The sequence below is a fragment of the Dromiciops gliroides genome, chromosome 1 (assembly GCF_019393635.1).
Source record: "Dromiciops gliroides isolate mDroGli1 chromosome 1, mDroGli1.pri, whole genome shotgun sequence".
NCBI classification, from domain to species: domain Eukaryota; kingdom Metazoa; phylum Chordata; class Mammalia; order Microbiotheria; family Microbiotheriidae; genus Dromiciops; species Dromiciops gliroides.
In genome coordinates this window covers 760,298,118-760,325,450 of record NC_057861.1, presented here as the reverse complement: position 1 = coordinate 760,325,450, position 27,333 = coordinate 760,298,118, and the positions used below count along the sequence as shown (strand labels likewise).

At 55.8% G+C, this 27,333-nt stretch overlaps 1 protein-coding gene across 1 annotated transcript; it reads right to left on the bottom strand.

Moving 5' to 3' along the window:
• Positions 1 to 4,757: 4,757 nt before the first annotated feature.
• On the bottom strand, positions 4,758 to 27,333 carry GARS1 (glycyl-tRNA synthetase 1). Its single transcript, XM_043966620.1, has 17 exons — positions 27,046 to 27,333; positions 19,620 to 19,721; positions 18,145 to 18,247; positions 16,946 to 17,087; positions 16,322 to 16,410; positions 15,662 to 15,738; positions 13,744 to 13,889; positions 12,679 to 12,828; positions 11,063 to 11,225; positions 9,727 to 9,891; positions 8,736 to 8,843; positions 7,423 to 7,568; positions 7,043 to 7,128; positions 6,607 to 6,716; positions 6,229 to 6,322; positions 5,459 to 5,649; positions 4,758 to 5,019 (listed from the first exon to the last, which is right to left on the bottom strand). The coding sequence occupies exons 1-17, from the start codon at positions 27,292 to 27,294 to the stop codon at positions 4,894 to 4,896; spliced, it is 2,247 nt and encodes a 748-aa protein (XP_043822555.1). The 5' UTR covers positions 27,295 to 27,333; the 3' UTR covers positions 4,758 to 4,893.

Below are 27,333 nucleotides of genomic sequence, written 5' to 3'. Positions count from 1 at the left end.
ATAGACTCAAGATCAAATGCAAAATCTTCCTTCGTATGTAAGCTAACCCTAATTCCGAATCCAGCCTGGTTTCCAGGCCCCTCCAGTAACCCCGCCTCCCACCAACCCTGTGCGTATCTCGTCTGTACATAATCATTGGCACGTTGATGCCCACATTGGACTGTAAGCTCCGTGAGGGCGGGCACTGGAATTTTGCTTTTCTTTGTACTCCGGGCAGTTAGCACAGTGCCCAGGGTGGAGGTGGTGTCAGTGGTAGTTGACAACTTGTTCTCTGGCGTATCTGCCTTCTCATGACCCCGTTCGGGGTTTTCTTGGCAAAGACGCTGGAGTCGTTGGCCATTTTCTTCTCCAGCTCATTTCACAGAGGAGGAAACTGAGACAAACGGGGTGAAGTGAGCTCGTGTCTGCAGTCAGATTGGAAGTCAGGGAGGAGTCTTCCTGACTCTGGCCCGTGTGCAATTCATGATTGTTAAATGACCCCCAAAATCCACTTTAATGGGGAAAGTGCATAGATGGAGGGAACACCCATGAAAGTTAGGTGTCTATTTGTTTGGGGTTCCCCAGGGATGAGTTCTGATTATTTTTATCATTTGGATAACGGAGGCAGACTCATCAAAATTGGGAGTGATGGGGGACATCGGAGGACAGTCAGGATCCCAAAACATTGTGGCCGGTTAGAGCAATAGGGGGAAACTTAGAGTTCAGTATGGCCAAATGTAAAGTCTTCATTTGGTTCAAAAAGTCAGCATCTCGGGGCAGCTAGGTGGCGCAGTGGAGAAAGCACCAGCCCTGGAGTCAGGAGGACCTGAGTTCAAATTCGACCTCCGACACTTAACACTTACTAGCTGTGTGACCCTGGGCAAGTCACTTAACCCCAATTGCCTCAATAAAAAAACAAAAACAAAACAAAAAGTCAGCATCCCACATATATAAGCTGGCCAAGGCACTCGGAGACAGCCGTTTGTCTCGAAAAGTTCCACGCGGGTCAGCAGTTCGACGTGACAGGCAACTAGCCACTGGAATCCTAGCACACGCTCAGGAAGAAGGGGATGGCCCTGATCGGGTCACATTTGGAGAATTCTGGCAAACACTGGTGGGGAGGAGAGGGCCCGGGGCAGGGCTGCCAGGACGGCGAATAACAGAATCTATTCCACATGAGAAGCGGCTGGAGAAACTGGGCATTTATTCTAGTGGAAGGTAAGAAGAGGCTGCCAAGTCCGCCTCCCTTCGGACAGCCTCTCCAGGCAGGTGGTAGGGGGTGGGGGTGGGGTCTTCCTGCTTCCAGCCCCTCCCCTCTGCCCGCTTCCCTTAGGGTGGTGCCAGCTTTCCCTCAAACCCCTCTTCTGAGCCATGCTTTCTTCTGGACTCATACACAAGCTCCTAGAACAGAGGCCTATCTCAGTTGGAAACTCAGTGAGAACTTGGGGGACAGGGGCCAGATGAAGCTCCGCTGTTACTGGGCTCAATTTGACAAGCATTTATTAAGTGCCTCCAACTCGGTTGGCCCCGTGACTCTTCTCTGGACATTGTGGTTACTGGGTGGTGCGGAGCCAGTGACATACAGGCTGTTCTCCCCCGCTGCCAGTCGTTGAGTTTAAGGCCCTTGGAGGAGACTGGCCGAGTGCCAGACACATTCCTACCAGCCCCTGCTCAGGGACCGCCATCTCCAAACCACAAAGACACCCTGGCTCCTGTGTCTGAGGTGTCGGGAGGATGCTGGGCCCTATCTCCTTCACCCATTGGCCACTTCTAAGATCTGAATATGCCCTTGGCCTGGAACTCCAACTCTGTGAAAACCTGGCCCAATCTCTCCATCCCGTTCACAAGGAAAGCGTGACACAGATCAACCTCCCGAATAAAAGAACAGGAGGGTTTGGACAATTTCTAACGAAGTCAGGGCTGGTTCTTTCTTGGTAGCAGACTGAAAGCCCAGGTGAGAGCCTCCCTGCCCGATCCCTCCAGCCCGGAATCTGCCCAGACTAGCAACAATCAATAGCTGACAATGAGAAAAGCCTCAAGTTTCCAAGGGTTAATTGACAGGTTCCCTGCTCGGGGAGTACGACCCTGGGGGGCAGGTGACTCCTTGGTGTGAATATAAACCCAGCTTCTAAAGAGCCACGCCAAGGAGGGGCCCCATGACCTTTATCTGCCCACTGGAGCTGGGTATCTCCCACATCAGAACATCTCTAGGGGACAGAGGCATCTCCCGGAGAAAGCTCCAGTAATGCTTCCTTTGGCTCTCCCGTGGGAACGCGTTTAGAATCCCTCCTCGCACACGGCTCTGTTACTAACACGACCTTGAGGGAAAGAACCCAGGGAAAACACAAAAAGGCCAGTGAAAGTCAGAGACGTTCATGGTTTATTGGGGCATCACATTCAACTCAACGTTGAGCCACACAAAACAACCAGAAACATTCAGCTTTTCTGAACCTTCTTGCTCAAAAACCCTTCTGGGTTCTTCTGTTCCGAACACACTGAAATGCTGCTCGGTGCATCTGCCTGCTGTGGCTTGAACTTGTACGATTTCAGAAGTGACTCTGCAAAGTTTCTTTAACGATGACTGACCACGGACTAGAAAAGGCAATTTCCTTTATCATGAAGTTTAGAAATACAAACACCAAGAAAAAAAGACACCTATGGACCTACACGGCCTCTTCCCCAAATGCGGATGGCTGGTTTCCCAGGGGGCCCTGCAAGAGGGTAAGGGGTGGGGGAGGGGGTGGTCCTGCCTCTTCCAAGAGAATGAGGCCATGGGGGGGGGGACCCTTTGGCCTCCAAGGCTAAGTGCTTCCCTATTCCATTTCACCCCATTTACACAGTGGCCTAAGCTCCCAAGTGACAGACACTTCTTCTGAAGCAAAGACATCAGGCCCTACCCACAAAGGGGCTTACACTCTACTGATAATCCAGACCATACCAGACCATTATCCAAAGGCTGTGGGAGCCAAGTTTCTGCACTCAAAGCTGGTCTACTTCATTCCAGTGGAAAGCCTCTCTGATGGCCAGCTCGGGCAGCAGAGAGCTGGCCACTGGCTTCTGCAATGCCAAAGAAGGCTCGGCCCAGATCTACCAACGCGACTCCCTCCACCACCTGGTCTTAGGAATAGAGAGCAAGGTCAGGAAGGGCTGAGTTTACAGGTTGGCAAGGGGGAAAGGACACATTAACTAATCCACCTTAATTCTTTATTCCAGAAAGATTTCAAAAATTCCTTTCACAAAGATCAGAGACACGTGTGGGAGCCCCCCCCCCCCAAGGCCCAGGTATTAGGAGACACAATTGCTTAAGGAGGTTTTCTCTTTTGGGAGAAGTCGCTTTAGGTCAGACACCAGCCCCCAAGCCCCCAAAACAAGTCTCATCTCTTGTAAAAACTTGGCCAGGAATGCCTCAGGGAAGGCCTGGTCCAGGCCAGCCTGGGCCTTGTCTCTGCTCGATCTAAGTCAGGTTGGGAAGCAGCAGGCCCTCTCTCATCTGGGTCTTGAGCACGGCCTGGCCCAGCAGGCAGGAGCCCCTCTCCCAGCATTCACCGAGAGACCAGGACCACAACCAAGCTGCATGCCAGCCTTTGTTTGGCCTGACGCACAAGTCATCTCAAAGGTAGGCTGTGAAGGATCCAACAACCCAGAGTGAATCCAAAGTTGTGGGCTTACAAGTAAATACAAGTCTGGCCTGAAGGACAAATGCACAAGCAGGGCGATGTTACAGACACCCCCGCCCTGAGCCCCAAGGCCCGGCCCTCTGAGGCACCCAGAAGGGGCCTGAGCAGAGGAGGAACAAGCCAAGCTTGGCAGGACGAAGAAGCCAAGAGGCCCCAGGGTGATTCTCCTGGTCATGCCAGGCAGCCGATCCCGAGCCCCCAACGCTGGGCAGAGACAGCCCGAGGCTCCCGGCCTCAGCTCCCAATCGGAGAAGGGAGGGGAAACTGGGAAAGACAAGCCCCCAAACCACCAGCAGGGTCTTGTCAGAGAGATTTCCACAATGCCCAGAGCCATTCCCTGACAGTCAGAGCAGGGGGGACCTCGGGGTACATCTCCTCTGAGCCCCTGATTTTATATGGGAGAAAAGCAATGGCCAGAGAGACGAGGGGGACAGACTGGGGCCCCCCGGGTTCATCCTGAGCCAGAAAAGTCCACGGTGCCAAATCATGCCACCAACAAGAATCAGGCCAGAACCTTGGGTGAGAGGCATGAGAACAGTCGTTCCCCAACCTAACCCAGAAACTGATGGGGTGACAAAGGGAGGAAGCGGCGGTGATGGCGGGTGACCACCTGAGACAGCACAACGAGGTGGGAGAGCAGGTCAGACCCGGCTCAGAGGTCTTCTGTTCATGACCAGGCCACACAGATGAACCGAAGAAGAGCCCTCGGCCGGGGAGCCCAGGCTCACACCCACCTCCCCAGCCCAGGCACACCCGGGCACAGCTGTCCTTGCTAAGGTGCGGGCAAGTTTCCCTGAGATGAGGGTCTGGGGGGGGCAGTCAAGGCCCCCCGGGGAGAAGGGCAGGAACAAGCGGCCAGGCCCAGGTAGGCCTGGGCGCAGCAGCAGGAGGAGCCGCGCTGTTTGCCCAGAGGCCCCAAGGCTCTCTAGGGGAAACAACAGCTTTCCGATGACATGGACGGTTTTTACAGAGACACAGACACATGTCAGATGTATGCAACGTTGGGGTCTCCCGCACCCGGCACCTTGACCTTCGCTCCCGGGCGGCTGGGCCGCTGAGCTCGGGAGGCAGCTGACAGAAACAAGCAAACGAGGCAGCCTCAACTGTTCGCAACCTTTAATTGAATCTCCATCTGTGTCGGGGGCGACGACCCCGGCCCCAGTGCGGCACAGAAGGTCACATGATACAGGTTTACGGGTTATTGGCGTGAGCGGGAAAAGGAGACGCCGCAGAGGCCTCAGTCCTCGATGGTGTCCTTCTTGCCCGTCTCCTGCCCCTCGAACAGAGGGTACCTGGCTTCCACGTCGGCCCAAGAGATGGTGCCATTGGCCAGACTGCAGACGACCTTGGGAAGGTCAGTAATCTGAGGCAAAAGCAAGGGAAGGGTCACACATCAGTGCCCTGTTCAGCTGGGACTCTCAGTCCCTCCACAGCCAGGACCCTGCCTCAGGACCAGACCCCACCCTGTCCCACCCTAGGGGTACAGGCTCCACCACACTCCCCACCCTCCCCAAGGTCTGCCCTGGATCCTCTGGCCTACCCTGGCCTCCCACAGCCTGATGGAGCCTGCAAAAGCCCCCACCTCCTGCCTTCCCTTCTGGAATCCCTTTGACTTTCATCAGACTTACAGTCTCTGGGACGGAGGGCTCCACCATGGCCCTGACCCTCAGATGCCTGTGACGGCAGCACCCCCCAACCTGGTGGAGTGTAACAGACACCCCATCCCCACCCGTGGTTTCCTAAAGAAAAGGAGCCAAACCCCGCCCCCCAATGGCCCCAAGGCAAAAGCTGAGGACAGATACCTCGGCCCGGATCTGGCGCATTGAGTCACGATCTCTCAGTGTGGCCGTGTGAGGCGTCTTGTTCACGGTATCAAAGTCAATAGTGATGCCGAACGCGACCCCAATCTCGTCCGTCCTGGCGTAGCGCTTACCGATGGAGCCGGAGGAGTCGTCCACCTTATGAGACACCCCGTTCCTGGTCAGAGCTTCAGCTGTGAGAGGGACACGGAGAGGAAATGAGAAGCCTGTCCTCGGTTTGCACCTCAGGGGAGCCGCATCAAGCCTGGGGGTCCTGCCCGCAAAGAGGGGCTTCCTTCTCCTGAGGTACTGGGACCGTGGGAAAGGCCCCTGGCTGGCACCAGCAACACAGGCAGTCCTGGGGAGGCCCTCCCTGCCTCAGTTTCCCCATCTGTAAGATAACGGGGAAGGGCCAGAAACTAGCAGAACCTTTCTGGGTAGAACAAGGACAAGCTGAAAAGGCCCATTAGCTGTCCCCTGGGACAACTGGGAGGGCGAGCTCACGAAGGACTTGGTCTGGGCACTTCCCCTCCCCTCTCAAGGCCTTCCCTGGAAAGAGCCTCCCCTGGTGCTGCTACGGCCACAATCTGCAATCACCCAGATGGTGCAACACTGCACACCCTGCCTGGGGCGGCCACTGAGCCTGCTTGCTCACACGGCACATGTGTGCACACACGCATGCACATGCACACACATACATATGTGCACGCACACACATCCATCTCCTGAAACACCACCCCCATCCTGGCCCCGCCTGCCCCCCAGACACTTACACAGCTCCTTGACGAAGGGCATGAACTCCTGGTTCTGGCTCAGCGGAAGGACGGAGCATTTGTACGGGGAGACGACAGCAGGGAAGCTGAAGAACTAGACGAGAAAGAACACCGGGTGCTCTTCCCTCAGGGGGGGCCGCTCCCTGTCCTGCCCCTCCCCTATCCCCACCCTGGGCAGGCAGGCGTCTGTAGGAGGGACCCCCTGACACAGGACTGGGGGGGGGCCAGGGGCCCAGGGGCGGCCCGGGACAGAGGAGGCAGAAAATCTGCTCGTGCCCCATCTCGGGCCGGCTCATCCACGGGGATGCCCACAAGCTGCCAGCCTTGCACACACACTTCCCTCCCGGGCAGAGACCAGCCAAGTCACCCAGAACATACCGTCCTCTGCTCATCCCCCTCCCGCACACGGAACGTGTGCTCAAACACCGTGTACATGATCCTCCCGAGGCCGAAGGAGGGCTCGATGACGTTAGGAACGATCTCTTCGACTGGAAGGAGAGACGAGGCAGGCTCGAGACCACAGGCCCTCCCATGACCCAACAAGAGGAAGGGATGGTCTGCACCAGGAGAGGCACCTCACCGACGCGTGCTCAGACACAGCAATGCCGCAGATGGTGCCCTGGCCACACCCGCAGACGTCCCGACCCCATCCCCACCTGCCCTATCAGGCCAAGCCCGCCTGGGCAGCCCCTTTCTCCATCCCTCCTTCTCTTCCAAGGGCCAAACTTGGAGCCCTCACTCCTCAATGAAGGGAGCTGTGCTTGGCCGGGCCCTTCAGAGACCTGACGGAGGCCGGCCATGAGCTGCCACTCACCGTGGAGCGTCTTCTGAAACCTCTGCACGCTGACCATGTCCTTGGTCACCTGGAATGTTTTCCCTTCTGTCTCAATCGTGAATTCCCTACAAAACCCAAAGCGCTTCATCTTAGTCAGAATATGAGCAAACACCTCTGTGCATGCAGGTATATGTGCGTGTGCGTGCAGTATGTACTGGGGCGGGGGGAACTGATGTAAGCAGCAAATCCCTCATGTGTATGGATGCAATATCACAGAATCCAGAGCAAGGCCCCCCCGATCTGAGGTGCCCCCCTCCTGCCTCCCCCATCTCTGGGGTGCCCCCTCCTGCCTCCCCCTAGCCTGGGTGTCACCAGCTGAGCAGCCTGAGCAGAGGCAGCGTTGCCAGGCCCACACTCACCCCTTCTCATTGAGCAGCTGCTCCATCTCGGTGACATAGCACTCGTCACAGGCAGCCAAGTACTCCAGGACCAGCCGGGCATCCTTCTTGTAGGCCTTGCCAATGGCTGCCTTGCTGGACTCAAACTGAACCACATTCACTGTTCTGTGAGAGGCCGTCAAGGAACTCGGACACACACCCCTGACCAGGCGCGCCTGGGAGCACAGGCGAGTGAACTGCCCAGGGCCCCCTCCCCCCACCCCCAGGCCCATCAGACTGGCGGCTCCAAGGGCAGGGACAGTCTCTGGGCACACAGCAGGAACTTAATAAATACTTGCTGGCTGACTGCTTTTCCCACCTCCAAGGGTCAGATGAAGCAAATCCCACCACAAAGAGAAAACCTTCCACCTTGAGGCCAGAAGCATTCAGTAAGCACCTACTATGTGCCAGGCACTCTGCCGAGCACTTCCCAAACACCTGATCCTCACAACAGCATTTTACAGATAAGGAAACAAAGGCAGAGGAGAAGTGACTTGCCCAGGGTCACTTATTGAGTCAGCATCTGAGGCTGGTTTTCCTGACTCCAGGCACATGCTCTGACCACTGAGCCTCTCGTTGCCTCCTCGGCACAAGCAGGGGGGCTCACTCCACACCCTAGCTCAAGGGTCATAAAACGTTTCGATTTCGTTACCGAACAGAATCTGTTCTTTGTCCTCAATGAGGTCTGCCCATCCCTGCCAGCACCCCCATCAAAAGAGGTGCTGACCCCATTCCTTGCTGGGAGAGGCCCCCGTGGGTCTCCAAAGTATAGGACGCTGCTCTCCTGCCCAGACCCAAATGCGGGGAAGGCGCCTGTCCTGAATGCCCAACCCTCCAATCTGCTCCCACCTCTTCCTGGTCAGCATGGCCCTCGGCTTTCTCTGTTGACTTTTAGGCCCCATGTGATCCGGCGTATCCCGGACACGGCACACACGTGTCTACTTCACACGCTTGACATGCCAAGCCGCCTCCCACCTCCATGCTTTTGCCCAGTCTGTCCTCTACGCCCAGTGTGCACTCTCCGGTCCTCACTCTGCCCAAGCAGCACCTCCCACAGGCAGCCGATCCTGATCCAGCTCCGGCCCCACCATCTCCTGCCCCCGGAGCAGCAGGCGTCGTATCATTTTTGTCCTTGTGCCCCCAGTCTCACTGAGGGACTCACTGAGTAAGTGCCTGGCCAGCTTCCGCAGCATCAGACAGGCCCGACGCCGGCCAGCACCCCCACTCCTCTGCCCAGACCGTGGCGGAGCCTTTGACCGAGGCTTCAGAAGCCCTGACAACAGGAGAAAGGATATGGGCTCCTTGAGCAGCTTCTCCGCCACAAGTGGGACCTTGGTAGCCCTCGAGTGACAGGAGAGGTCGTAGCAGGAGCGGTCGGCACACCCGACAATCTCAATCCAGCCCTAGGAGAGAAGCGGCCAAAAACCTCTGCTTAAAAGCTATGTTACAAAGTGCTCAAAATCCCCACCGAGGAGAGAAGTGCACACCAAAACAACTGAGGCACCACCTCCCACCCATCAGAGTGGTCAATGGGACAGAAAAGGGAAAAGACAAAGGTCGGAGGGGATGTGGGAAAACTGGGACACTGGTACATTGTTGGTGGAGTGGTAAACTGGTCCAGCCATTCTAGAGAGCTATTTGCAGGTGGGCCCAAAGGGCTATCCAACTGTGTGCACCCTGTGACCCAGCAATATCCACATACCACAAGGTCAAAGGAGAAGGACCTTTATATACAAAAACACTGATGGCCGCTCTTTTTGAGGCGGCAAAGAATGGGAAATTGAGGGCACACCCAAGCACTGGGGAATGATGGCTGGCTGAAGGCGCCATGCCCTATGGCACTGGGATGGAAGAAAAGATGATGGGGTAGTTCTGGGAGAACTGAAGCAGAATGAAGCAGGCAGAACCAGGATCCCAGAGCCAGCAGCCACAATGTTGTAGAGATAACCACTCATCAAAGATTTGCACCCTGGGGGGCAGCTAGGTGGTGCAGTGGATAGAGCACCGGCCCTGGATTCAGGAGTACCTGAGTTCAAATCCAACCTCAGACACTTGACACTTACTAGCTATGTGACCCTGGGCAAGTCACTTAACCCCCATTGCCCCACCAAAAAAAAAAAAAGACTTGCACCCCAGCCCAGACCGTGCCAAAGGACTCAGAATGAAGAAAGCTCTTCCCCCTGCTCCCCAGAGAGGTGACGCACAGTGCAGACACATGGACAGACAGTGCACCTGCCCTGGAAGAACCAACTGCCCGGGGACAAGCAGCTTCTCCACTCTACTCACGTAGGATGTCTTGGCCTCAGCGTCCCAACAGTCACAAGCATAATGCGCCATCTCATTGTCCATGTGCTGCCGGAACCGAAGCTTCTCCGGGGACACCCCAACCTTGGTGAGGTAGAGGTAGATTCGGCCGATGAAATAGCCCAACACCGAGTTGTTGATCACACCCTGGAAAGGACAGAAGATCAGCCACGTGATCAGCCACGTCTGGTCAGAGTGATCTTCTGGGCGGGACTGCCTGTCTGTCCCTACTTCTGCACTAGCTGCTCTTCCGCACTGGTCCAGCCTGGTTGTCGGTGGTCCTTGGGCCTGTGCCCGAGCTCTGTGCACAGCACCACAGGGTGGGGTCTAGGGGCAGATGACGGAAACTCAACTTTAATCAGGTTTTTTTCCTTCAAGTGGGTATTCAGGTAGCTCCTCGTACCTAACAGGAGGCATTTCAATAAATGTTGGATGGTGAACCCCTGGTTTCACGGTCAATGAGCTTCCTTCCGTTTCTCTTCAGTCACTGCTTAGGACGCCTGGACCAGCCTGCCTTGGCCCACCTGGGACTCTCCCTCCCACTTGCTGTGGTCTCCCCAGTAGAGCGCAGGCCCCTGAGGACAGGCACCATCTCCTTGCTCTCGGGGTCCCCCCGCCCTGATGGCACCTGGCACACGGAGAGCCAGCTCCATGCTTGTTGGCGGCAGACAACGGGCCTCGCCTACTCACACCTCACCCCTCATCTACCTTATCACAAGCCCTAGTGAAACCCGTTCAGGGAGACTACAAAGCAGCACAGCGATTTCTGATGGCCGGCCTCTCTTCAACACCACCACAATTTTTACAACCGGCTCCCAGGGGGACACAAGGTACCACACGATAGCCCTAGTGACTGAAATGGCTTCGTCCGAACTGTTTGTTTGAAAACAAGAATCCGTTTGCACGGAAGGCACCGTGATGGGAAGTGCCACAGGAGTCCCCAAAGCTCAGGCAAAAGCAGCTCAGAGGGTCTGGTGCCAGGCTGGCCAAGGCTCAGGGACAGCCCGGCTATGGGGTCACTGACTCAGCCAAGCCCAACTCTAGCCCCGTGGAGTCAGCTCCCAGAAATGGTCGACAACAGCCCACCAGAGCCACTGAATTCAGCCCTTCTGTGACATCTGTTCTCAGCAGAACATCCACCCTGGGGCGGGTCCCGGGCACCAGCCATTGTCCCAGAAACTGAAACTTGCAACAAGCCGGGATCTTCAGAGGGGGCGCTCCCTGCCAAGCCCCAGATGCCCACGGATATCCGAGGTATCGTCTTCCTCACGAGCCCTGCCCCTACTGCCAGGAGAGAAGCCAGGGCCCCCTTCCTTACCTGCTCCACCGCATCCCCGAGACGCATCTTGTGTGCAGACTGGCCGCTGACCTGGGCTCTGGCTGAATACAGGGAGATGGTGAGGTCTGCCACGTTGTCAAACTTGGGGTGCTGTTTCTCCTTGGGGTCAACAAAGTGCTCGATCTCCGCCATGGTGAATTCTCTAAAACCAGAGACGAGAGCCCACGTCTGTATCAGTCAGCCTTTGATTTCTAAGTCATATGCTCTGATTCACCCGAGGACAGTGAGTAGCCTGGCACAGCAGCCTGACACACTGAGTAGAACATGCAACTGCCTGGGGCAAGGGCTGTTCTTAGAAATGAACGTGGGGCAGCTAGGTGGCACAGTGGATAGAGCACCGGCCCTGGATTCAGGAGGACCTGAGTTCAAATCCGACCTCAGACACTTAACACTTACTAGCTGTGTGACCCTGAGCAAGTCACTTAACCCCAATTGCCCAGCAAAAAAAAAAAAAAAAAAAAAAAAGAACGCTTGCCTGCCCTAAGCCCATCTCAAATCCATTAAACTCCTCAAGACCCAACTATCACAGCTGCCCTTCCCTCCACCATCGCCTCCCACAGACAGCCGATCAATCATGAGGAGGAGGAATGGCCCGAGCCCCCGAGCCCCAGGAGGCCACACCCCAAGGGCTCCCTCCTCAGCAGCTTCTTCAAGCTCAAGTGCTAGGAATCCCCATCATCGCAGCCAGGCGCGTACAGCACTTCCTGTGTGCCAGGCACTGTGCAAGGTGCTCTATACTCAGACCCTGGGAGGTCGGTGCTGTGGGTGCCCCAATTTACAGAGAAGGAAAGACGAGAACCAAAACCACCAGCAAAGCTCGTCACTGTGTGCAAAACAACCTGCTGCTGTATGTACTACTCCACCCCCCTGGGCCCCCACGTCTTCTCATCCGTGACACTCCCCCTGCGTGGTGGCATCTCATCAGCCTCATCTCTTGCTAAACAGGCGCTATTTTTATCATCCCCAATTTGCAGATGGGGAAACAAAGTTTTCAGGAAGTTGAGTGTCCTGCCCAAATTCATCCAGCTGCGAAGTGTCTAAGGCTGGATTTGAATTCAGGTCTTCCTGACTCTAGGCCTGCGCCCTGTGGTGCCCCCATCTGTCTCTAACACACGAATAAGAAGTGCGATTATGATCCCTGAAGTGATCTGGAATGTCCTTGGTCTCTCTTTTTTAAAACGGTCTTTGTTACACGGGAAGGTTCTCAGGGTGGGTGGCGGTGAAGGGGGACAGAGAGAGGGAATCTGGGCAGCTAAAACAAAAGATACCAACAAAAACCTATTTCAAAAAGAAGCACAGCATGGGCCTGGGGGAGGACTGAATGAGCTCACACATGCAAAGTGCTGAGTTTTGTGGTACTGGCCTGGTCGGAGGCCTGAGGCTCTGGGGCCACGCAGAGATGGCCACTGACTACTTCCCTGACTGCCGTGCCCGGGGCATCAGGAGCAGATCTGCCGGCAGCCAGCCACGACCCTCCTGAGGCAGCCTCATTGGGGGCAGGGGCGGGGGAATCCCCCAGGACCCTGGCAGCCCCTCCAAGGCCTGGCAGACAAAAGGGAATCAGACCTCCCTGCCCACAGAGACCACGATGGTACCTGACTCGAATCAGTCCTGATCGAGGGGAGATCTCGTTCCGGAAGGAATTTCCAATCTGGGCGGCAGCAAAGGGCAGCTTTCCCTGGTTGAACTCCAAAAGACGCTTGAAGTTGAGGAAGATTCCCTGGGCGGTCTCGGGCCTCAGGTAACTGGAGATGAAAAGGAGCCAGATCATCAGCACAAAGACAACATCCCTGACAAACCACTGCAGATACCCCAGTGTTCCTACAAAGCCTGAAAACGTGTGCTCAGCCAGATCTGCCAACTCTACCAGCTTGGAAACCCATTCTTCCCCGGAAAACAGGAAACAGCAGGTGATACAAAAGCACTTTCCCTGAACTTCTTTGGGGGAGGCGGGCGGGAGCCACAGGCCAAGGGCCGGAGGAGCCGCCGGGAAGTGACGAGCGTGGAACCAAAGACTTCGCTTTCTTTTTAAACGACGACAAGTGAATGCTGGACTGCCAGAGCCCCCTCCGAGAACAGGCCTGCTCTGGCAGGCCGGTCGGTGATTTGGAGGGAGACCCTGGGCACTTCTAGGTCCTTCCTAATCAGACACCCACACTTAAGGACACTGCGAACACAGCTACGGCAGCCGCGATTGGAAGATGCTCAGCCTGCCACCCAGGAGTCTCTCTCTCTCTTTCTCCTCCTCCTCTACACACACACACACACACACACACACACACACACACACACACACACACACACACACACACACACACACACACACACACACACACTCACACACACACACACTCTCTCTCTCTCACATTCATACACACACACTTTCATATACTCACACACACGCTCACTCATATACTCACTCACACACATGCTCACATTCACACACTTTCACATACTCTCACGCACTCACCCACCCCAATCCTAAGCTGCATCGCACTTGTTCAGCACCCCAACCCCCCTCCCCGGCCAGGCTTCGGAGCTTTGCCTTTGGCAACCCTATGCCCGTCCCCCTGAGATGGAGCTTGCACACCGTGAGGCCTGTGCACTCCCCTGCATGCAGACACTGGGTCTTCACTGTGATTTGGGCCCAGGACACGTACCCAGGCATGTTCCCTCCAGGCCCGATGAAGGTCTTGAACATCAAGTTGAATGCCACAGGTGGGGACAGGTCATTTCCAGTCAAGGGGGACTTCACGTTGTAGTTGACAAAGAGGTCTGCGAGCTGCTCCTGTCCGTAGTTGTCCAGCTGCCGAAGCAGACGGCGGTCAGTTTAAGAGCCAAGCAGCGGCCCCCGGGCTCAGGCAGGGACAGGGACGTGGCCGCCGCAGCCTCCCTGGAGGGGAAGCTCTCAAGGACGGTGGAAGGCCAGCCCTCCCCAGCTCAATTCCAGCAAGCCCTCGGAGGGGAGGGCCGCTCACCTCCATGTCTGCACAGGCTCGCAGCTACCCAGTGTTCACCTAGCAACTGCTGATAAATGAGCCCGTCAAGCAGGAGCGTCTCCGATCGGGCTATCAGGGCAGCAGAGAAAGGAGCCCAGAGCCCATGAAGCCCAGAGCGTGGATGGTTAGCGGCAATGGCATAGCCTCTTCTTACTGTCTCTCGCGCCTCAACTTCCCAGCATACACAAGGAGCAGGAAGCACGCACTCATCCCATCAAATGACTCCCAACGCTTGCTTGAAAAATGCTCCCACCCGTGGAAACATCCCCTCACCTACTGCACACCTCACCCCAACTGGCAGGTCACACATGGCTGAGCCTCTGTCCACAGCTCACTGCCAGGCTCCCCACTACCCTGACAGAGCGCGCTCTGACTCCCGGGGAGGGTGCCCTGCGGCAGGCACCCCAACTCAGTCTCAGTTTCCTCATTTGTAAAATGTGGATCACCACGGCGAGAAGCATAGGTCCCCTCCCCCCTCAAGTCCTTTCAATCTGGCTGCTGCCCTCGTCTCTTAGCGGTGACCAAGGACACAAAAGCCCTTCCTTGTCCTCAGCCCTGATCTTCCCGCAGTGTGGGTATCACTGTCCCCCCCACCACTGTCAAAAGACACTCCACTCTGAGATCTGGAGCTACTGCCCGGGTGGGCTTGTTCCCACCTGGATCCCCATCCGAGCCCCAGCCAACTGAGAGTGTGCGCCCAGCCTCTGTCCTGGGCTCTCCGCTCTCTCACTGACCTCCCCAGATAGCCCCACTGACGCCCCCCCCCCACCTCCGAGGACATCCTGCATGATGAGCTTCCTAACGATGGACTGGATGCCCCGTCGTCCCCACAACCTGGCCCTGACCCCCACTGTCCTCCTCCTGTTTGGGGCACCAACAGCCTCACCCTGTCTCAACAGCCAAACGCATGGAACCCTTGCTTCAGGGCCTCCTCAGCTCTCCCCCTGCCCCAGCGATGACCCTGGTCACAGTCACAGTCACTGTCCCAACTACCTGAGAGGCTGCGGGGTGACCAGGCCTACCCACCCCTTTCCTAGGCCCTGAGAGGCACGTGCAGACGCCCTCCTACTAACCCTGCTGCCCCGTGTCAGGACAGAAGCTCCATGAGGACAGCCAGCCTGACGCTTCTGGGGTTCGACACCAAAGCCGGTGCTTCCTCAAGGCCTATTGGCTGGAGCTGCCGAGAGGGCAGGAACTAAAGTTTTACCATTCAGAGTCTCTACCAAGGGTGGGGGGCTCAGGAGGGGCCAGAGATGACACGCCCCCTCCCGCCCCACAGAGGATCCGCCTTGTTAGGACCAGAAGCAGGGCATGAGGGAGGTTGCCCTGGGGGTCTCAGGCCCAGCTGCCTGAGATGCTGCGTGTCCCCCCAGGGGAGGCCCCAAGGTCACCTGAGGCAGGTCACACACAGGCCCAGGTCAGGGCGCTAGGACAGCACAAGGCCCCAAAGAAACAGGGGACAGAGAGAGGGGCCTGGGGCCTGGGCTGCACCCCAAGAAGGGGCAACCTCCCAGCAAACCAGCAAGGCACCCTGACAGCCATCCAGCATGGCCCCCAAAAGAGTTCTCAGAGCACTCACCTGGATCAAGACGCTTTCCATCTCTGACTTTTTCTCAGCCGAGCATTTCTTATCAGACATTAATTTCTGCAGGTGAGCTAAGCACAGAGAAGGCACGGTCAGTCTTACTACCGTAGAAGGGCAGTCGTGCCACCTTCAGGGGCAGTGCAGACCAGCCTAACCACAGATGTGTCTACCCTTCAAAGTGTCTGGTTTCGGTCATGCTAGGACACGTATCAGGAGCGGGGACAAAATCCTGCCAGGCCTGTGGCACTTACACTAAGGATTCAGTGCCTATCCAAAGGTAGATTCCATTAAACAAAATTAAGTGGCAAAAAATTAGGCTGCCCAAGCTTCCCACCTCTGGGCAGAGGAGGGGAGACCACGGGTGGGGAAAGGGCACACGTCTGATAGCTTCTCTTTTTGATTCTCTATCATGAGACCTCTCTGGAGGGGCCTCCGGAAAGCCTGACAAATTCATTACAGAAAATCCAAGACAATCACTCTGTTCACAAGGCGGCAGTATGGGGAATAACCTCATCTCGTGTGGCGCTCCGGCCTGTGCTTTTACGCCCCATGTAAAGCTTTAGAGAATGGAAGGGGCCCCAACACCCTTCACAGATGCCCAGGCTTGCGTCAACCCCAAGAGCTGGAAGGGCCAGCCCGAAACACAAACCGCACCTTTCAGGAGATGATCGGCACGAAAACATTCTCCGCTCTTCACATCTTTCACCATGAAGTCGGCAAATTTGTCAACATGGCCAGATGTTCTGTAACAACAAATGTCCGGCTGAAGCCCCTGTGTCCCCACTGCGGCTGCTCCCAACTCCAGCTTCGGCTTCGGGAGTGGCAAAGGAGCCTTTCTGTGGGCCAGTGTCCCCTGGTGTGTCTCTACCAGAGGAGCTGGTTCACACCAGGGCTGAGCGACCCCTTAAGACAGGAATTCTAATTCTACCAGAAACACACATGCCCAGCAGGGGGCTCTCCCTATCATCGGGCAGCGGGGGGACAAAGGTGTGAGACTTGGCATCACGAGGACCTGAGTGCCAGTCCTGCCTCAGATGTACACTGCTGCTGTGACCTGTGGAGCCAGAATTCCCTGGCTGGCCAGGTCTCTCCTGGCTCCCAGTCTGGGACCTACAATGACTTCCTCTCTGGACAGTGAGTGCCAAGCCCGGGCAGTGCCCATCCGGAGCACCGGGCTCCTGGCGGTCTGCCAACTGCCCCTGAGAAGGCGGCCAGGGGGCGCAGCAGCAGCAGCAGCAGCCAGGGGCCAGGAGAAGCAGGCACCCCTGCCCCACGTACTTGAGAACGGGCTCCGGGGTGAGCATCGTGCAGTCGATCTCCAGGATTTGCTCCTCCTGAATGAAATGTTGCCGCCAAAGCTGGATGATGTTATTCTTCAGGGCACAACCCACAGGCCCCAGGTCATAGAGGCCGCTGACCCCTGGGAGATTAGAGAGGAGAGGGGGGAATGCAGGCGATCCCTCCAAGGCCGAGCTCCAAACCAGGCCCAGAACCCCCAGCCACCCGTCTGACAAATCCAACCCGGAGCTCGGGGCTCAGCCTACTGCTCCCCAGCATTCTCGGCAAAGTCTGTGCCTGGGGTTGGCCTCCATATGCCAGAAGGGGCCGGATTTCAGCATCCTCCCCCAAGCTCCCTCTGCAGACCCGGGGCTCACTACCCACTACTTCACACTGCCAAAGGAGCGAACGAGGAATGTGTTCTCGAGACTGTCGATAACCATCGACAGCCCTTCAGCATCCACGTCTCTGTCGCCAGCTTAGACGCTTCAAACCTCAAGTTACCGCTTTGGTCAGTGACCCTGGGGTCACAGTTAGGACAATAATGAGAGCACTGTCCTTACACAGACCCCCACGCCTGGCTCTCCCTCCTAACCACACAGTGACAACCCATGGCCCCCAGAGACAAAAAAAAAGAAAACCCCTCCCCAGCCTGACGTCCACCCAAGCAGGGGCTGCAGCATCACCCAGAAGGTCCAGTCCCAGAGCCCTCCGAGGCTACACCAATGCTGGTGGACACGGCAGCCTTGGCCCAGGCCCCCCAACCCTCACTCTACTGTCACGGCACAAAGAAATCTAGCTTTGAGGACGGAAGGGCCTTTCTAACCTGTGCAGCTACACATTCTCACACAACACAACCTTGTGGGCAAGACAGGGAGGCAGGCTTTGGAAAGGGCCAGAAGAGGAGACCCCCCCACAACTGGGCCTTGACACACACCTAGGACAAAGGCCTACAGAAATGGACCAGGATACAAAGAGAGCTCAAGAGGCTGGAGCCTGCGTTCAGGAAATCCCCCACCCAGGTGCAGGTGGGGGAGGAAGACGCAACAGTTTGTGTAGAAAGACCCCGGGGTGTGGGCTGGCCACTCAGGAAGGCCCCTGGGGGTCCCCAAACAATCTGTGGTGTCAGGTGACTCTGAAGTGGCCAATCACATACATCCCTGATTTAAGCCCAGAGTGCCAACCAGCAGAGCCCGCACCTCCGTAAATCGCAAAGGCTTGGTCATAGAAGAACCTCCGCTTGAGCGTGTCCTCCATCTTTACCCGGTCAACGATGTCATCTTTGGGCTGCAGCGCCAACTCCTGCAGGAGAGGGAAGAGTGTAGAGCCGTGAGCACCGCCACCGCACACACCCAGCAGGGGTCTAGACTTCCCATAAACACTTACTGGGCATGAGACGGGCCTTTGGCGCAGCCATGGAGCCCCCAGGAAGACAATGTAGCTCAATAATCGGGGAAGTCGGGAACTCCCTCCAGAGCCAAAAACCTCAGGCTCAGAAGCCAAGGGTCCCGTGAAAACGGAGGAAGCGAAGCCACACACGCTTTATGGCAGGCGACAACAGTCACCGAATGAATGGGCAGCAAGCGTTTCCAGAGCACCTACTGTGTGCCGGACCTGACGTGCAATCCTCACAACAACCCGGGAAGGCTGGAACCACTATCACCATCTCCATTTTACGGGCAAGGAAACGGAGGCAGACGGAGCTAAATGGACTTCTCCAGCTCCCAAGGCTAGATTTGAACTCAGGCCTTTCTGGCTCCAGGCCCAGCACTCTGGCCTCTGCATTTCGGGCCTTCACCTCTGAGTACCAAACGCAGGCTCCATTTAAGCAGATTCCCAAACTGATCCTTTCTCACCTTTACCAAAGAGAACTGACCGACACCTCCCAGGCCCAACCACCAACCCTCTCTCCAGCCCTTCTCCAGCCAAAAATGACTTGGGACTGGCGTGAGAAGCCACTCCCCACCCCACCTGGGGCTGGGCCTGCCACAGCGGAGTGAAGAGTTCAAATCCTGCATGTCTGCCTCCATCTCCTCAACAGGAGAACGGGATAACAGGAGTCCTGACCTCCCAGGGCTGGTGCAGGATCAAATGAGATGATACCTGCACGGCTCTAAGCAGAGGGTCTGGCGCACAGTAGGTGCTTCACCAGACAATCACTCCTCCTCCACAGGCCCTCCCTCAGGCCGGTCTCCTCCAGCCATTCCCTCTGTGCTGATGTCACTCGCCTCCCTCTCCAGCTCAACCCAGTAACTCGCCATTCAAACTTGAGTCTGTCCTCTCCTCGATGGCCACAAGGATTCTTCTCTGGAGTCTCATGGCTGCGCTATCAACCCTCCTTCAGCTTTTTATGTCTGGCCCTCCCCCTGCAGACATCTCCCCTCCCCCCTCCCCCCACCCCCCCCACACACACTGAACTAAAACAGTAGAAAACCCTGCTCACAAACATAGCCCCCCCCCTCCGACCCTGTATCTCCCACCTCCATGCCTTTGCCTTGGCATCACCCATGCCCGGAGGAACACCACCTGGTGTGAGAAGCTGGCCCACCCAAAGGCCCCCAGGTGACTGCTCTGCACGTATTTCCTCTATGTCCTGGGTGGCTCCCTCCCCCACTGGAGCCCCAAAGTCCCTGGGCCCCGAGCAGACATTTCACAAAGTGGGGGACGATCTCACCTTGGCCTCTAAGATCCTTTTGCGTGCCTTGAGCTCGGCCACAGCTCTGTCGATGTCAACCTGGGGGGCTTTGTCTTCTTTCAACTTTCTCACCAGGTCCCCCTAAAGGACACAGAGAATCCCAAGTGAGCCCGGAGAGGCCCAGGAGAGCTGTCAGCAGGACAGCCCAAGAAGGGCCGGCCCAGCCGGAAATGTGGCCCCACACTCAGATGACCCCTCGTGACCAGCAATGACAGCTCTGGCCCCCAAACCTCACTGGGGAAGATCAGTGAGCAGCCCCCTCCCCTGCCCCTGCGAGCTCAGTGACTCATCCCTCAGCAGGAGAGCCCGCTGCCTCAGGGAGCGAGTGCTGGGCTCCCGGGAACACCCCTCATAGGGGGAGAAGAGAAGGCACAGACCTCGGCCGACAGCAAAGGAACCGACTGAGGCGAGGGTCAAGGGGGGCCAGGACGCAGCAATGTGGGACCCAGGGAGTGTCCCCCTGGGGTGGTGCTGAGGTCCTCATGGCCTCCCTGTGGAGGACCAAAAACAAGGGTTGGGCCGGGCCTCCCCCAGGGCCGGTTAGGAGAAGGAGGGCCTCACGGGGCCTCATGGCCAGTTATCAGAAGCCAGAGGGGACAGCAGGAACGAGGTCCCCAAATCAGGAAACCCAAGTTTCAAAGAGACAAAGGGAGGAAAGGCAGTGACAAGAAAGCCTTCGCCACAGCAGGGAGAGCTCAGCCAAGAAACGTCCATCGTCAGAAGCCAGAGCCTGGGCCCTGAACTCAGGGGGCTCCCTCGATCCAGTGTTCTGGTCAGGGCCCAGTGCTACTCGAGGCCTCAGCTAAGACTGTGGTACGCCCCTGTGCTAACCACCCACAGAAGGCTCTATTCCCAGGCAGACAGGAGGCATGATGACCCCGAGGCCGAGGGAAAAGCCACCGCCACCACTGGATGGGGGGACCAGCCGCGACGCTCTCTTCTGGACTCTGGACGCTCAATGTCCATCCCAAAGGAGTCTCGTCAGGCTCCACTGCTCCATCGCCAACTGCCTCTTACAACCTGGGCTACCCCACAGCCGTGTCCCAGTCAGCCGTCCCCCAAACCTTCTCTCCAACTGAGCACGCTCAGGTCAGCTCCCCCCATCAAGTCCAGTCACTTCCACAGTCACAGACGCTGCTGTCCACCCCTCAGGCTCCCCCAGGCTGAGCCTCCCCACCTCCGGCCTTTCACCTCCAATGCAGGGGCCAAAGCATCAGTGCGCTCACTTCACCATCTTACTCAGTAAGTCCCATGGCTCACTATCATCTCTAGGGATCAAATGTAAACTCCCTTGTGTGGTGGTTACAGTCAAACTGGGGCCCAACCTGCCTCTGCAGCCTTAGCCATCTTCCTCTTCCTCCCATAAACCACCCCACCTCCTGTTCCACCCCTCTGCACTCAGTCCCCCAGAGGGGAACGTGCTCCCACCCCACCCTGGCCTCCCTCAGGTGGAGCACACTCAGTTTCTCCCAAGGTTTCTGTGAGGACCCAATGGGATCCCATATATCATTTCATTTTGCTGTTCACTTGTATCTGACTCTTCATGACCCATGTGGGTTTTCTGGGCAAAGATACGGGAGGGGTTTGCCACCTCCTTCTCTAGCTCATTTGACAAATGAGGAAACTGAGGAAAATGGGGTACAGTGACTTGCCCAGGATCACATAGCTGGTAAGTATCTGAGGCTGGATTAGAACTCAGGTCTTCCTGACTCCTTGCCGGGCACTCTACTCACTATGACACCACTGAGCTGTCTCATATATAAGGTATTATAGAAACAGTAGCTAGTATTAGACTTCCTCACTTGCCCCAAAATGGGCCCTGTGTTTATTGGGTCTTCTCTCTAATGTTGGTGCTCTCATTCTCCTGTAGGGCAGGAGTGGCTGATCCCAGAAGAAGGCAGCAGGAAGAGCCCATGATTCCTCAAGATAAGAAAACACACACACACACACCCTTCTCTGTAGAGAAACAAGTTTAGGACATCTCTGCCTTCGGGTAAGGGCAGCGCTCCTCACCCACAGGCTCCCGCCTTCTCTGTAGAGGTGGGAGCCTGTGGGTGAGGAGCGCTGCCCTCACCGGAAGGCAGAAATGTCCTAAACTTGTTTTTGCCCCTCCTTCTTCCTAGGTCTGCATTACAAGGGATGGATCCCTGGAGAGAGGAGGGGAGGGGATGAGAATCAGAAGGAACATGTGTAAAAACAGACACTCAATCTGTGCCTACATCACCTGCTTCCATCCCACTGGGAAAGAACAATGGTCAGTGAACTGGCCAGGCTGAATCCCTGCTGAGCATCTCAGCTCAGGCTAGGGGAGGCAGGTGAGAGCAGGGCGGAGCAAGGTACAGACCATGGCACAGTGCCCTAACAAGCGTCATTTATCAGAATGCCCCAGGTGCTACCACAGGAAGCAGATCTCTTGGAGGCCTGGATGGAGCAGAGGCTTCAAGGATGAGTCACCTCCCCCTGTCCTCCCTGCAGAACCCAGCCAGGCCCGGGTCTCGTGACAGCCAGCACACAGTAGGAGCTTCAGACCCACTCACTGACTGGCCGATGGACTGACCTTGGACGGCTCCTGAGTCACACCGTCACCACAGTGACCAAGCTTTCCGTTCTGTCTCTGTCCTTGTTTTCATGGCGGTCTTTTCCAGCCAAGCACCAGGATGGATCCTGCCCCCAGGGTCTGCCTCCATTAATTAGCTTCACCACCTCAGACTCACAATCAAGGACTAAATTATATACTGTCCACTGTTTATATGCGTCACAGCACCCGTGTCCTGGCTGCGCTCCATCCTCCTCCTTCCTCTGCTTCCTCCACCCAATGGGGAGGCCCCACAGACTCCCTTCTGCCTCTTCAGATCCTTCCACTTACCAGCTCAGGGCTCCTTCCAAGACCCCTGGAAGGCAGGCATTCTTACAAGCCCCATTTACAGAGGAGGAAACTGAGGCTGGGGGACATCTGAACCAGGACCCGCTCAGAGCTCTTCCTGACTCCAGGCCCCTTCAAAGCTGACCTAATGAATGGTGCGCAAAGGAGCCCAAAGTCCTAGGTTCACACCCTGCTCTCCACCAAGACACCTCCTCTGCTGGGCCTCTGAGGCCCCGGCTTGGTGTAATCTATGCCTCAGCCTCCCATCCACAGAGAGAAGCTGCTGCCTTTTCTTTGGGAAAAAGAAGGTTTAAGGTTTCTAAACAAAGCAAAGCAACAAGAAAAGTCAACACCAAGCTAGTCGACCCAGTTGTCCCAGCAAGTCATCAATAGAGTCCTTTACGGCAGAGCCAAGAATCACAAAAACTCCCCAGTTTTGTCACTTCAGCTCATGCACATCTAAGCACTTATGAAGAGCAGACGCTGCCAAGTCAAACTGCTCATTCAGAACTGTTGTCTAAAAAAGAGGCAGGGCCTTTAAGAGATCTGACACATTCCACAACAACTGTGCTCTTTTCTACAAGTTCACCATTTCGGCTTTGATTCCCAGTGGACAAATATTACTCAGTCCCTTTCATTTTAGGTAACTGGTTTGACCCAAGTTTGCCACAAACAGCTGGTCTGCATTGCAGTCCCCAGCTAACGTGGCAGAAGGAGGGGTTTAAATAGACTAGAATTTTTTTTTTAAACCATGCCTCCTTTTCAAAGGGAGGAGAATGAAAAGTTGAGGGTTCCAGAAAGAGCCATCAAAGAAACCTCAGCAAAACAGGGGGCAGCCGACACCTCTTCTGACTGAGGGCTGGGGGCCCAAGCAGGGCACAGCCGGGCCAGGTGCTGGAGAAGGGCCCGTCCCCCACTGCCTCAATACCAAACCAAAGAAAGGGAAAAGGAGGACCAGCAGGAGGACTACAGGACCAAACCTGTGACACTAGGGAGGACACTCGCCTCCAGCACAGCAGGGCTGGCTCCTGCTGCTCTGACCCCAATGAAGTGTTGTTCCAGAGAAGACCCACCCTGCCATTAAATGAGGCAGTGGCTGATTGCATCAGGCACCCCTGCAGGAGAAACCAGTTTGGGTTTTGGACTGTACCTTCTGATTGAATTTGGGAGTCCACTTAAAACAAAACACATTTTCCTAAAAGACTGGGGATGGGATTGAATCCCCTTACTCAATTCTAATTCTAAAAGGTGTCTATTCACATACCCCAGTCACTAGAGGATACCTTCAATAATCACAAAATGTTCCTTTCTCAGGTAGGCAGAAAAGCATCCTGGTACAGTGGGGGAAAGGAAGGTCTAGGACTCAGAACTTTCTGCCCCTCATACATACTCAGAGCTACTTATCCATCCCTCAAGTCTCTTCCTATCTCCAGCATCCATTCTCCAAATGCCTTTTGGCCATCTTGAATCAAATGTTCCACTAACATCCCAACTGAACTCATCATTATCTTTTCCCTCAAACCCTCCTCTCTTCCTTAATGTTTCTATTATATCATAGGCACCACCATCCTCCCACCTACCAGGATCACAACCTCAGATCATTCTCAACTCCCCTTCTCTCACCTTCCCACCTCCCTTATCCAAGCTGTTGACAAGGCCTATGGATTGTACCTTTGCTACATCTCTATTTCACCTCAACATCTCTCCTCAATTTGACCTCAACATCTCTCCTCAATTTCACTTCTGCTACATCTCTCCTCAATTTCACTTCTGCTACATCTCTCCTCAATTTCACCTCTGCAGCATCTCTCAATTTCTCCTCTGCTACATGTCTCCTCAATTTCACCTCTGCTACATCTCTCCTCAATTTCACCTCTGCTACATCTCTCCTCAATTTCACCTCTGCTACATCTCTCCTCAATTTCACCTCTGCTACATCTCTCCTCTATTTCACCTCTGCAGCATCTCTCAATTTCTCCTCTGCTACATCTCTCAATTTCACTTCTGCTACATCTCTCCTCAATTTCACCTCTGCTACATCTCTCCTCAATTTCACCTCTTCAACATCTCTTCTCAATTTCACCTCTGCAGCATCTCTTGAACAGTCCTTCTCTGATGGTGGCCCTGCCTCATGTAGGCCCTCATCACCTCACACCTGGATTGCTGCAATAGCTGTTGGGGGAGGGAGGGGACAGTCTACCTGCCTCCAGTCTCTTTTTTTTTTTTCAGGCAATGGGGGTTAAGTGACTTGCCCAGGGTCACACAGCTAGTAAGTGTCAAGTGTCTGAGGCAGGATTGAACTCAGGTCCTCCTGAATTCAGGGCAGGTGCTTTATCCACTATGTCACCTAGCTCCCCCACTGCCTCCAGTCTCTACCCATTCCAGTCCATCCTCCAATTAGCCACCAAAGTGATTTTACCATGTCACCTCCCTACTCAATAAATTTCAATGGCTCCCTATTACCTCTAAAATTAATTATAAAATCCTGTTTGGCTTTTAAAGCCCTTCAAAATCTGGCTCCTCCGTTCCTTTCTGCTCCTCTTACACCTTACAACCCCCCCCCCCCAGGTATTCTGCAATAGTAACCCTGGCCTCCTTTATCTTCCTCAAACAAGACACCCCATCACTCAGCTCCAGGCATTATGCTACTCACCTCCCTGGCTTCCTTCAAGTTCCAACTAAAATCCCATCTTCTGCAAGAAGCCTTGCCCAGTCCTTCTCAAGTTTCCCATCCTCCTTCTTTGATTATTTCCAATATATTGAGTCTATAATTTGTTACAAATACACAGTTATTTGCATGTCGTCTCCCCCATTTTTGCCTTTCTTTGTATCCCCAGAGCTTAGTAAAGGTCCTAGCACATAACAGGTGCTTTACTAAGTGCCTGCTGACAGACTAGCAGGGTGACCCTGGGCAAGTCACAAACAACCTCAGAGTGTCCCAAGCCACTCTATAACACTCCACTGAGGAGGAATCACCCATTGATCATTATGATAATTTGCACACCACTTCCCATTACAGTGATGTCATAGGCCCAGAATTCAGATCAATGGCCCCTCCTGGCCCTGTCCACAACAAACTCCAGACTTCTCTGCCCAGCAGCACAGAAACTTTTATCATTCGAATTCATACTTTCAGTTAGGAATTGAAAAATTTCCTGTATTCCTGACCCCTTAATTGGATTCCAAAAAGGGTGCACATGGTACACCTGCAGGAAGCATGTATGCATGTGTGTACACACACACAGGTGTTCAATCGTGTGCATGTGTGAGATGGGAGGGGGAGACACGAAAAAGGATCAGGCTCTCTTATGTGCACAACAAAATGAAACTTTCCCATTTCCAGGGACAAGGCCAGTATACATTGTTGTGCAGTCTCATTTCTGAAAAGCCTGGCCCATCTGGGCACCCCTGCCTGGCCTGTAAATTGAGGCTTCTCTCTTCTTGGGCAAGGGGGAGAAGAGCTTGTCCCACCCCATCCATCCCCACAGCGGACCCTCCATCCAGAGAAGGAAAGCTCAGAGTCACCAAAGTACCACAGCATGAATCCAGAGCACCTCCCCACCACCACCACCACCACCACCACCAAGTGACATTTGCTCTGGTCTGGGGGCAGCAGAATGGGCCCAGGCTGTCTCTCCCCCCTCAGTCTACAAGTTCCTGACAGGCAGGACATGCTCTGCTCTTTCCTGCTATCCCCAGCTGCCAGCAGAATGCAGGACACACAGTGATCGCTTAATAAATGCTCGTACCCAGCTGCCTCCACCAATGAGGAGAGAACTGCAGAAAGAACAAAGGCTGAATCGAGGAAAAGAAGGGTCGAGTCACCCAGAGAGGACACAAGGTCATAGAAGTGGGGCAAATTCCAGGGAGTCCCAGAAGCCTAGGGTGATTAATGGGGTGTGGGCCTCTTTCAAAGGAAGACAAAGCGGCTGGGAGGAGTCCATCAGTAGCAGGGTCGTTCGAAGCTCCAGAGGTGATGGGGGAGAGGGAGGAAGAGGTGAAGGAGGGAGAGAGAAGGGGGAGGAGAGGGAGGAGGGCGACGATGGGGGGAGGGGAAACGAAGAAGGGAGGGGGAGGGGAGAAGGGGGGGAGGACAAGAAGGTCATTTCACCAGCATCACCTCTCACTTTTCCGGAGGAGACACTGAGGCCCATACGGCGAAGTGACTCACAGAAGGAATCAAGGATGTGAGCCCAAAGGACCTGCGCAGGGACCATCCGGTCCCACCCCATGCGCCCGCCTGACAGGAGAAACTGAGGCTGAGAGCGAGGGACTCGGAAAGAAGCTCACAGACCTAGCTGGAAGGAATCTCGGAGCCGCTCCAGGCCAACTCCCTCCCTGGGTAATCTGCGGTCCAGGAGAATGACGTCCCTTCCCACGATCCTCGTTACCCTTCCCCCATGTACAGAAGGGTAAACTGAGACCCGAGGTCGGCCGATCACAGCCCCCTCCCCCACCAGGGGAGAGACTGACGCCTCCTCCCAGGAACACGGCCCCCTCCCCCACCATGCAGAGGGGTAAACTGAGGCCCGGCGCGCTTACCTGCTGCCGCACGGCCAGGCGAAAAGGGCCGAGCGCGGCCTCAGCCTGGGCCTGGGCTCCGTCCATGCTGCGGCCCGGCGGCCGCGCCCTCGAGGGAGCCGCGGAGGAAGAAGAGGAGGAGAGGCGGACGGAGGCGTGGCCTGCGGCTCGGGGCGGGGGGCGCGGGACCAGGGGCCGCACTCGCCTTAAGACCGGCAGCACCGGCGGCAGCACCGGCAGCAGCAGAAGCAGCGCGCGGCGCGGGCGCATGGACCCGAGGGGGCGGAGGGGGCGCAGAGAGGGCGTAGG

Bases quoted from the DNA above. Each gene is read 5' to 3' on its own strand.
- GARS1 (XM_043966620.1), bottom strand. From the start codon at position 27,294: ATGCGCCCGCGCCGCGCGCTGCTTCTGCTGCTGCCGGTGCTGCCGCCG. The intron at 6,717-7,042 runs GTGAGTGGCAGC...CTCTCCTTCCAG, and splicing joins GTTTCAGAAGACGCTCCACG to TCGAAGAGATCGTTCCTAAC. The intron at 5,020-5,458 runs GTATCTGTCCTC...CTTTTGCCTCAG, and splicing joins TGCGCCAGATCCGGGCCGAG to ATTACTGACCTTCCCAAGGT.